General features: G+C 38.5%; 1 protein-coding gene across 4 annotated transcripts in view; it reads left to right on the forward strand.

Annotated features, from left to right (window-relative positions):
- The window catches only part of crtc3 (CREB regulated transcription coactivator 3), a 33,004-nt gene that overhangs the window by 7,905 nt on the left and 12,942 nt on the right, over positions 1-12,157 (forward strand). For 2 of the 4 annotated variants that reach the window (XM_049717791.2, XM_049717792.2), the window contains exons 3-6: positions 79-207; positions 2,766-2,827; positions 8,992-9,054; positions 10,140-10,243. In XM_049717791.2, the coding sequence (XP_049573748.1) occupies positions 79-207; positions 2,766-2,827; positions 8,992-9,054; positions 10,140-10,243 (358 nt within the window). The remainder of the gene's footprint in view (positions 1-78; positions 208-2,765; positions 2,828-8,991; positions 9,055-10,139; positions 10,244-12,157) is intronic. The other 2 variants (XM_049717793.2, XM_049717794.2) reach the window with 1 other exon arrangement.

Consider the following 12,157-nt stretch of genomic DNA (forward strand, 5'->3'; position numbering starts at 1 on the left):
TAAACATTTGTGTGTAGCTTTATATCTGAATGTGTTTTAAAAACGAATGTGTCTGCTGTCTTTTTGTCTGTTTCTCAGGGAGGTTTTCCATCGGGGTTGGATTCTGTAAGAGGTACTCGCCATCATGGACTAGTCGAGAGGGTCCACAGGGAACGTAACCGCATCAACTCTCCGCATCGCAGGCCCATTGACAAGCATGGACGGCAGATATCCTACTAAATCTGAGTCTTTAAAAATATATTTTCATGTGACATACATGGCAGATAGTAATGTCATCATTGCATGTTCATTTTTGCTTCGAACGTGTGGATTGTAGCTGTGTTTGTAAAAAGATTAATGCGATGACTACACAGTTGTAGGAAGTCGTCGTCTCTTGAACAGAATTAGCTATCATGTTGATTGAAGTGATGCAGAGACGATGAAAAAGATATACAGTATGCCTGATGGACATTGACGGTAGGAGGTTTTAAGCCCACGCTGATTGTGATGCGTTTGCTGAATGTTCTGGAGAACCTGCAGAATAGACGTTAGTGCAATACATAAATTCAACCCATTTAATCTATTTACGGGCAGCAGTGCAGCACGTCCACCTCACAGTTCGGAGGGTGTGGGTTCAATTCCACCTCCGGCTCTCCCTGTGTGGAGTTTGCATGTTCTCCCCGTGCCTACGTGAGCTTTCTCCAGGCAATCCGGTTTCCTCCCACATCCCAAAAACATGCTTGGTAGGCTAATTGAGCACTCCACATTGCCCCTCGGTGTGAGTGCGGGTGCGGATGGTTGTTCGTCTCTGTGTGTGTTGTAGTTTGCCTTTATTTTCTGTCATTTACTGGGGACCAGTTCATGGTGTATACCGCCCCTTGCCTAAAGGCAACTGATTTCAGCTTACCCGCAACCAGTATAGGACAATGATCCTAAATGGGCTGAAAGCCTGCAAGTTTAATGAGCAATGTGAGCCTTAAGCCAATGTGGGACAGGATATGGACGGTGAATCTTGGCCAAGTCTGGTTGCGTTCAAATGGCCTGATGTGAATACGCCTTCACAGAACCCAAAAATAGTAGCTGACTGAAAAACACAAGGCAATTCATTTCGTATTGAATATAATCTCTAGACCTCCAATGTAATATGGGAACACATTTTTATTGGTGAACTTGTTGCCAAGTGATACAGAAAGGATCTCAAAGTGGAAGGAATGCAGTGGATGTTTTTTTTTTTCTTTCTTCACACCCAATATGTCACTTTTGCATGTAACACATTTTGCCCACTGATCTAACAGTACAACCCCAAAGTCATAGCATTTGTATGAGTATGACTGTTTTCTCTTGCCATAGGACAGTAATAATTCAGTGACCTGTCAATGTGTCGTTCACTTCTGCATGTCACTCAAAAACGGCGATTGACGTTTTAAGAACATGAACCCATTTGACTTGGTTTCCGCTTCTGGTTCAAGTGGAGGAACTGCAAAACTATCTTTTTCCATTCATTTGATTTATGTTCTAGTGTTTTAAATAATGAGCACTATCATGTCTTCGTTTACGTACATGCAAATTCATCAGCTCTCAATCCACATTTAGCATTCACAAATACATTAAGATGATCTTATGGCAAAAACTGAGTCCTAATGAACCTTTTAGTGGAGAACTTTTTGAGAACTTCATACTTACAGTACCAGCCTCACGGGGGGGAACTCAGGAGCCAGCAGACAATACTAATATTGATAACAGAATACATATTAATATTAATAAATAGATCAAATAAATATATTAATAATTAATGGATCAAATGAATGTCACGACCCAACCCACACGACAAGTTAAAAAGTCTCATGGCATAGGGAAGGAATGAACCCTTCAGCCTCTACGCGGAGCCAAACTATGACTGAAATATAATACTAAAAGCAACAGAATGATAATTATATTTTTTACCATATTTTCTGCACCATAAGGCACACTTAAAAGCCTTTCATTTTATCAAAGGAAAGAAGGTGTGCCTTTTAACAAGGTGCGCCTTTTGTGTGGACCAAATTCCAAAATCTGTAAAGTTGATTTGTGTGACTTCCGACACACAGAGACGTAATATACAGGCGTAATTTGTAGACCTGATGAATCAGAGGATATTACGTTTTACGTAGCTTGGGGCAGTAAACCAATCAGAGGACTGCACATACCTCCACCACTATTGATAAATATTATCGTTTGTGCAAAGCAAACAGCATTAGGACCCTCTAAAATGGCCCTGACAAAAAGGTTACAAGGTACAATTAGAGCTTTCTGGAAAGCCAGGATCATTGCAGAGGAGCAATGTGATAACAACGAGACGATGACAAGAGGGAACTTGGCATGTTTAATGGCGAACTTCTCCAACTGTTTAATTTGGATATAGAAGATATCCAAATTTGATGGATTTACGTATTAATATCAATTAACAATGTGAATACAACATCAATACATGATTAAATAGAAGTACAACGGAACTGACAGTCTTGCTCCTGTGACGTGTTTTTTTTTTTTTTTTTTTTTTTTTATAAACAATAAGTCATGGCATGCATGGCATGCTTGCACTATGTGTTGATTAAGTACAGAAAAGCCCCTGTAGTTGAGTCTGCGCCTTTTAACCTGAAGCGCCTTATGGTGCGGAAAATACGGTACATTGTTTACTAGCACCCCTTGCGCTTTATTTGCGTCTTACTGTTACGGCAAAGTGATGTATTTAACCATCAACACCATTCATTTTCCAGCAGCAACAATTTTCCTTGACCAAAACCCACATAGAGAGTTCTCCATATGGAAACGTGTACCTGTCCCCACCTCCAGACAACAACTGGAGAAGGTGAGTGTCTCATTTGACGAAAATGCTTTTTCTTCTTTTTATTGTCTTGGTTTTTTTTCTGTTTGCTGTCTCTGCCTTATGTCCTTCTCTGCAAACTAGCATTTGTTTTAATCCAGACACTCTCACCCTGGTTGGTACACCAATATGAAGTAAAGATAAAGTATCATTTAGGTTTTATCAGTTCTTGCTGGTGCCCTTCATTGTTTTTGCAGCAATACATTCATTGTCAGGATGCTGCGATAACCCTGAAGATGTGTTTCTACTGTGAAGGTCTGTTACGGATGGACTTCAACATGAAAGATAAAGCCCAGCAGCACTCGTCTTGCTTTTGTTGGATGTTATTTTGTCCTAGAACAAATAGTTAGTGGACTCTCCAGCTTAGCAGAAATTGGTAAAAAAAAAAAAAAAATCCTGACAAAACAGCGCAAGGTTAGAAGTAATACTTAGTTGTCATAAATTGTGGGTGTCAGGCTGGAACCTCCTTTGTCTCAATTTGGTAAGTTTAATGTTTGTACACAAATCCTATTTCATGTTTTAAGAAAGTGCTGACCAATATAAAGTTCTGAAAAGGTCTTGCTCGCATTGATCATGGAATTTTATTGGATGAACATGCCCTCTTTAGATGATTTTTGATTACACCCAACACCAGTGATATTGTATTAATACATATGAGTTGGCAGAGCATTTAATACTATACCTGGTTTTGCCCATATTTAGAAGTCAGTATAGGCAACTTTGTCTTGGTGTTGACACTTAACAAGGAAGAACTGCTGTTGCAAAAGCTGAACTTGGCTCCTTCCTCCTGACTTTGCTTCACTCTTGAGTTTTCAATGCTTGCTTGGCTGAACGCTAGTCGCTTTTGTTTTTCTTCATAGTGCCTAAACAGACATTTACCAGGCTCAGTGTTGAGAACAACAGACTAGCTTGTGCTGAAGAATGAGTAAGAGCCACACCCACTTGTCTTTGATGATGACACAAAACAGGTTGGCTCACAAACATTCAGAGCAACCAAACAACAGTCTTGTTTTATTATTGGGTGTGTTTCTGTGTACCATGTGACTAAAAATACATCATAGCAAACAGGTTTGTTTTTTGAAATGTTGTGACCAATGATTAAGATTTTCTTACATGTATTTACACTCTGCAACCGAAGACATGACAAAATGTAGGCTTTACAAGACCTAAAAGATGAACATAAAATGGTTTGCATGTGCTTTATCTTGTATTGTTTTTGATTTTACTGCTATAAAAGACACTATGATTGTCAAATAGCACAAGAAGAAATTTAAATAAGACTTACCAAAGGTGAGCATTCCATCCCAGGGAAACTATTCGTCTGTCCATCCCAGACGAACACTCATTATGTGGACAAGGGACGAAAAAACAAAAGGGGGGGAGGGCAACTAAGGACAGTGAAGTGTTTATTCGTCCATCCGTGTAATCGTCCCTATCCGGGTCAAGGGCCAACTAACTTCTCATTCCGTCAATGAACTGTTTTGGCACACTAACATGGAAGTCTACCAACAATAGGGGTTTTGATTTTTATTGGAAACGGAAACACGCTTCCTTTATGTCACGTGTAATTCGCAGAATCTCTACGTTCAGACCAGATATGAATATTAACACAAAAGCAGATGCCCAGCACGCCCGCGATCTTTGTGAAGATAAGCGGTTTGGATAATGAATGGATGAATAAATAGTAAATTAGCCAGGTAATGATCTTGAAATGTTTATAATGAATTGTGAAACCTCTCCCCCTGGATAAAGTAAACCATTTTAAACGTAAAACGTTTTGACGTTTTATGCTTGCAAATAAGAATAAGTGAATGTGAGGCTTTGTAAAGCTCTTTTAGCAGCCACCACATTGTTTCTTCGAGCCCTGAATCAGAACAACTAGTTGGGCTGCACAGAACATATTATTCCAAAGAAAATGTTCGGGTTGAATGCCCCTTTTACGCAATTAGGAAAACCTAGTGTGCTAGATAGCTCAATTTCCGCGGGCATTAAAAATGTCCTCAAATGACCAATTACAAAGCAAATTAGTGCAATAATGTAGTGAGATCTGTTCAGGATTTTTTTTGCTAAACGCTGTGGAACATTGTGGTCATAAAATAATCAACATCAATATTCTCTTTGCCCCTCTTGGTGAGATTTATTTAATATATTTTATTTCCATTGTACATAAAGTGGAAAGTTCCTTAATCAATAAACAATGGGTTTGAGGCAGAACAAGTAATATTAAAGCAGATTTGAACACATTATAAAGTATCCACTTCAACTGGATATTCTAAACATACTAATGACCAATTATAAAGCAAATTAGTGCAATAATGTAGTGAGATCTGTTCAGGATTTCTTTTGCTAAACGCTGTGGAACATTGTGGTCATAAAATAATCGACATCAATATTCTCTTTGCCCCTCGTGGTGAGATTTATTTAATATATTTTATTTCCATTGTACATAAAGTGCAAAGTTCCTTAATCAATAAACAATGGGTTTGAGGCAGAACAAGTAATATTAAAGCAGATTTGAACAAATTATAAAGTATCCACTTCAACTGGATATTGTAAACATACTGCGTGCAGTATAATAGTAATTATGTACACATTATTTATTAGACATTATTATTTATTTATTATATATTTATTATCCACGCCAGTGACGTCATCTTTAGTAGATGTCCCCATAAGTTGAAGGCAAAAAAAGATCACCACATTTCTCACAAATATTCTACCTCTTCCCACATTCCTCCACTGTCAATAGAAGAAAAATATGAGGTCCATATTTACTTTCATAAACACTGTAGCTTGTTGCCGTCTGTTGTGGGTATCGTCTGATGCCGTGCTTTGTGCACATGCATGACTCATAGCGGAAGTGTTTTCTTCATATTGTCAAGTTTGTTATTGTAATGTGAACAACAACAGAAAAAGATCAGATTTAGAAAATCTATTAAAGACATCACGCCCTTCCTTCAGTGTGAAGCTTGCCAATTTGACCACAACATCTCGCTCCCTGGATGAAAGCTACATGTTAATGTAATATTCTACACCAAACTTTAATTTCCTTGGACTGCTTTCAATTACGCAGAGGGTTTTGAAATCTGTGGCAAATTCTACAAATGGAATTGCAGATTCCTTGGGGGACATGCTAGAGAAAAAAAACAAGGGCAGAGTCGGAATAAGTGCCAAAAGAAAGTTTGCTTGGATCTCCGATTATAAAGTTGAGTAAAAGTGTGTTGACCAGTGTAATCGACAGATTAATCAATTAAAATAGTTTGTTGCAGCCTCACTGCTGACAATTATTTCGAATTAACCTCAATCCTTTTTGTTTTGTTTTTAATTGGTACTTTTTATGTAATTGGCACCAGATTTGTCAGGGCTGTACAGACCAAACATCCTCCTGTGCCAATCTGTAGCAGATTGTTGCCACAGTGTGAATCATGGCTACCTCCCACTCAGTTATGGATTTTGGCCCAGTTAAATAAATAAAATAAATAAATTAAGCTTACTAAGCACAACATATCCACAATACATTCCAAATTTGTTGAATGGATGTTACCCAAGCACAATTTTGTCACCATTGATGACAATTTTATTTTACTTTATAATTTGCCACTGAGCTCACCTCATAACATATTGATTAATGAACTTTTAATTTCCACAGAAAACAGTTCACTGAACAAAAAGCTGATTCAATTTGTCAGTGTATCATAATTTACTGTAGTTTCATTTTTGCCTCCTAAAAGGCATGTACTATGGTTGGTTATGTTGACAGGCATTTGTTCATTAGTTATAGGGTTATGTAACTGATTTTCACAACACTGACAAATGGGCCCTATGCCCACAGAACCGGATCAGAAGGCCAAATTGTGCAGATCCACATAAGATAAAGAGCGGTGGATCGCTGATGCAGTGCACCAGTGGTTTTAGTTTACATTATTACTAACTTAACTCTTAGCAAATAAATATTACACTTCTTCCAGTAGGCTTCTGGAAGAACCTAGCATCAGAGAGGGAGCTTGTTAAACTTCTGAGACAATATTTTGTTTGTACTTTATATATTTACTTCTTTTCTGCTTTCCATTATTTGGCTTTTCCAAAGACTAGATCCCCGGTTCACTCTAATAGTCATCCAGGGAAATTATCTTAGGGTTGTTTTGTTATGCAGGAATAATTGCCTGGTTCTCTGCCTGTGGAGGGAGTGGGGTGGGAAGTGTTTACAACACCAACCACATGTGTATTGTGTTAAAGCCAGTGCAATCTAGAGAAGATTTTTGTTTGTTTTTACATCTGCATTGCTCGTGCCCGCAAATTTTTGCTCAACAACCTTTCGAGTTACCCAATCATAGTATTGAATGGAGTTTTTGAAATGTTCCCACTTTAAAGTTGTTATCATCAAGGTTGCTGCGTGTTGCTTAAAGATAGAAAAAACTTAATCCTTATCCTTTTACCTGCAATCAACACTGACTGTTGAAGAACGTAAAATATGGCACAACAATCAATGCTTTCATATCATTCAGAAGCTCCAAATTTGCATTGCTAAATAAACCATAAGTCGTAATTTTTGGTTAACAGAGAGCACACTGAAATCAAAGAGTCTACATTCGAATACTTTGTGCTCCCAGTTGGTGTCTTTCTAATTTTTATTACATTTCTTTGGCGGTGTTTGGGAAATTCTGACATTTGTACGAACCCATCGCCTTGAAGATGTGAAAATGTCAAAACACTGTTCGAGTGCAATTTACATAGTTTTTGTTGCGACACATCAGTGACTTGAAATGCACTGCTGCTTGCAGCTGCGCTACTTGATGATACTTAAAAAAAAAGAAACCTACAGAGAGTTGGTTTAACAATTCCAGAAGACTTAAGATCATATCTCGTCAGACGTATTGAAAAGAGCAGCCTTATCACATAGTGACGCTTATGAGTATAAAGATTGACTCTGCTCATAAATTGTTGTATAAGGAATCATTTTTTTATGATTGATTCATATTTTATTTAGCTTGTTGTCAGTGTTGAGTTGTGGAGAGGAGTTGTGTGTCTGCTTTAAGGTCAAAACCATGATCTAGTCCCACGCTCCCCCTTCATTTCACCACTTTGGCCTTCTGTACTTGGACTAGCCTCTCTTGGGATGGAATCCCAGACCAAGCTCCCCGGACATGGCAGTCTATTGGCGAGGGATTTTAAAATGCCTTGTTTGCCTCTTAAGATTTTTTGTGTAGCCATTCTTTTTGCAGTTTATTGAAGTGTGAGGTGCCCTGTTTAAAAAATGCTAGTGTTTGTGTTAGTAAATACAAATACAAAACATAAGATCGTATCGCAGCAGAGCTGTGTTAACCAAAGTACAGAAATTGAAATAAAGTATTGTTTGCCTTGTACAGGAGTATTGTAATATGTACCAAATCAGTCAGCTTTTGGTTAAGCAAAAAACAGTACACGATTGTTCAATAGCAGAGTTGTAAATCATTTTCATAAAATCCTTGGCCTTATTCCTAAAAATTCTTGAGAACACCACTGCCTCTTTGAAGGTATCCATTTTATTTCATCTTAAGCGCATGCAATTGTTCTGCTTGTCACTGTTCGTGCTTTCCATATCTAAATTAGCATGCTTTTCAATGGAAGGTAGATAATTGCTCATCCAAATATGTGTGACATGATGATTTGAATATATGAATACATACGGCATGGTCCTTTTGAACTGGTGCCTACAAGGATGCTAAGCTAATATTCATGCTTTTACATGACCTTTTCTAGGAAACTCAGCCCTGCCCACGATTGCCACCAACAATTACACAACGGTGACTAATTCTAGAAGAAACAATTGACAACTAGTGTAGAAAGGGTGGTTTTGAGTGTACTGCAAACTATTTTCTGTTTGGTAAATCCGAGGTCTGTTGGTTCCGAGGTCTGTTAAATTGAGATTCCACTGTGTATGCCTAAACTGAGATCCCAGGGATATACTATATGTGTATCCTACCACAGTATAAGGAGCAAAGGGTTGCAGTGTAAGACTCTCTAATTCTGTGGTACTACGTACGCTTCCTTTGACTTCACTCCGGGGCCTTTGCTTCACGGCAGACACAATTTAAGATGCACTTTACAAACACTTTCTCTCCAATCACAGGTCTCTGCTTAACTCAAAAATACATTTGTTTCTTTTGAAGGGATCAGCCCCCGTGGAGTGAGGAAAAGCGGCCTGGCTTTAGATTAATATCACAACTTAACAGGTGACCTTTGACCTCTCTGACCCTCTTTCATCGCTTTGCTCTCGTCTCTGGTGTTTCTGTCTCTAGTCTCTGCTTCAACCCATGCTCACATAAAGTAACGACCAAAATTGTCACGTTGCCGTGTTATTTGGCTCGCGTGTCTTGCTTTTTGATTCTGTTGAAACTGCTTCTTTGATTCTAACGTCACAGTAATTTCTCTTTCTTCCAAAGCACTGAAAGCCAACCAAGTTTCATGTCTTTTTTTAATAATTTATTAATTTCAACCCCCCCCCAATTGTCTCTTGATCTTCTATGCAGTTTGGTACCCGAGATATTCATCACTTATTTTTCTTTTACTAACAGCTTTCGGAGTCAAGGCATTCTACAAGCTACCATCCAGCATCATGATTTACGCTTTAATACTTTCATTCTCTTCCTAACCTTTGTTGTCAGAACAATCTTGTTTTGATTTTGGTTTCTACAAACCCTAGTTCCTTCAACAGTCTGTTGGATTGATTCATATTTTGTAGGTTTGTTACACATGGACAAAAATCCATTGGAGAGGGGAGAAAAAAAAAATGTTCAATGAAATACAGTTTTCGCTCATTTATTGCGAGGGTTACGTTAAAAAAAAATCCCTGCAATAAGTAAAAATACCTTTAAGAGGCAACAATAACAGCAATTATGTCCTTTCTTTTGGAAACTCAAGTCTTCTGTAATATTAAGGATGAACTTAAAATGTCATTGCAAACTTAAACACAACACACAAACACAATACAGACGCTGTCATCAACCGTAAAAAGAAATAAATTGTTCATTTCACCCACAGAAAAAAAAAAGTTAGATCTAACACAAGCAACCCTTAAATTGTGTTGATTAAATAATACAATAGTTTTTTAGTGTGGTGCCCCGTGTACCACCACCTTTGAGAATCACTAGCATCGTGCTTTACACAATTGTTTGTTGTGTTCTATTAGGTCACCATGAGCATACAGGTTAATGCGGAGGCAAAATGACTCACGGAATTTATGGCCCGAGGAAGTCATCTGCCTCTGTCCAAGGTGCTAGAATACATTAAATATTTTCCTCCTTATCCTCCTACACAGAACCAACTCAGATTCTGCTCTTCATACAAGTGCGATGAACCCAAACCCACAAGACCCCTTCAGCGTAAACCAGCAGATGAGTCGAGGTCCCCCGCAGCGCAATGGTGAGAGTCGCACTCGCATAGGCACTCATAGCACTCAATGCGGGGCACCACACGTGTTTTCTAGTTGTGATTTAAAGGTCTTATTTATAGAAAATTTTTCAGACCATTGAGCGCACCGTAGTTTGAGGTAAATCAGTGAACTGATTTATTTGAAAATATTTTAATGTAATTCTAATTGTACTGTATGTTCATTTGATAGATTTAGCACTATTATGCTAAGTTCTGACTGGTCAAAAACATCGGACTGGTCAAAAGCATCGGGTGGCGCCGTGTTTCCCACTTCCTTGAGTTCACCATGCAACCACACAGCATGTGAGGACACATTTAACCTCACACTTAAAGCGGAGGAGGGGATCCTCCAATAGATGAAAAATATGTTTGAACACTGCTAGTCAAGCTGATGACCGGTGATAGTCTTATTACTTTGGCTAATGCTAAATGCTATCTTTGATGCGCATTTAATCTTAATTCAGCTTCACATATTTGGTGTAAAGATGCAGATTTCAGATATAAACTATGTGCCTAGTCTGAATTTATATTTCCATGGACCAATGTTGTGATATACCGCCGTGGAACCGCTAAGCTCGAACAACTCGCAACTGGTAATAATCGGACTTTGACCACAAAATCTGAGTAAAAGATGCCTCAGAGTTCGACCTAATTCTCAGAGCCCGAACACCTTAAGGCAGTGGTTCTTAACCTTGTTGGAGGTACCGAACCCCACTAGTTTCATATGCGCCTTCACCGAACCCCTCGTTAGTGAAATTTTTATTTTTTAAAATTCAAGACATACCGTAATTTCCGGACTATAAGCCGCGACTTTTTTCCAAAATTTTGAACCCTGCGGCTTATAGTCAGGTGCGGCTTATATAAGATTTTTTTCGTGATTTTTGTGATGACTTGATCACTTTTATACACTCGTAAAATGGCTGTGGACCACTGTTGTGCGGTATCTTGAAGAAAAAAAACAACAACAAAAATACTATTTTGAAACACTACTATGGCTGCTGCTTATTCTGGCTGTGTTGCTTGTGACTATTATGAGCTTTAGTAGTAATGCACGCTAGGTGACCTGCGTCAAAGGGATCTAAACCCTTTCTCTTAGAGATTACACAAAGCAGTGGCGCTGTTTGGACCATCTGCATTGTATTAAAACCCAATCAATCAGCATTTAAATTCAATTCTTCTGACATTTTGCTCACCAAAAACAAGTTGTAATGAATGTGAACTTTTAATGCATTTTATTCAGAAGGTTACTTTGAACTCTGAGGCTTAAATGGCGGCCAGGCGTATTTATGGATTTTTACGGCTTTCTGTGTACTGTCTTTCTTTATAAAAAACTCATGTGCACGTGCGGCTTATAGTCCGGTGCGGCTTATGTAAGAAAAAAACTAAAATATCCCTGAATTTTAGCTGGTGCGGCTTATAGTCCGGTGCGGTTTATAGTCCGGAAATTACGGTAGATGTTTTTTACTAATGCACAAAATGATCTGTGCATGAACATCACCTTGTTCAAAGAACAAAACCAACACAATGCATGAACTCGCAACAAATTACATACTGGCAAATCAGAAGCTGCACGATAAAACAGGTTTGTTCGGACCTCCTCAGTGGGGGCTCTGTCGAACCCCTGAGACCGACTCACCGAACCCCTAGGGTTTGATCGAACCCAGGTTAAGAACCACTGCCCTAAGGCCTATTTATACTCGCACGGGCAACAATGGCCACATTGCATCTAATATTGTCGCTTTGTACTTGTTCAAAGAGTAAAGTAATAACGGCTTCCGTAGTCTGCACACGCCTATTCACATATCACGGTTTTGTGATTCTTTTTTTTTTTTTTTTTTTTTATTGAAGATGGGAAATAAAAATAAACTGAGAAATTTATTTGCGCTATGTCCACTGTGGGGATGT

The sequence above is a fragment of the Syngnathus scovelli genome, chromosome 4, assembly GCF_024217435.2.
Source record: "Syngnathus scovelli strain Florida chromosome 4, RoL_Ssco_1.2, whole genome shotgun sequence".
In the NCBI taxonomy this organism is placed as follows: domain Eukaryota; kingdom Metazoa; phylum Chordata; class Actinopteri; order Syngnathiformes; family Syngnathidae; genus Syngnathus; species Syngnathus scovelli.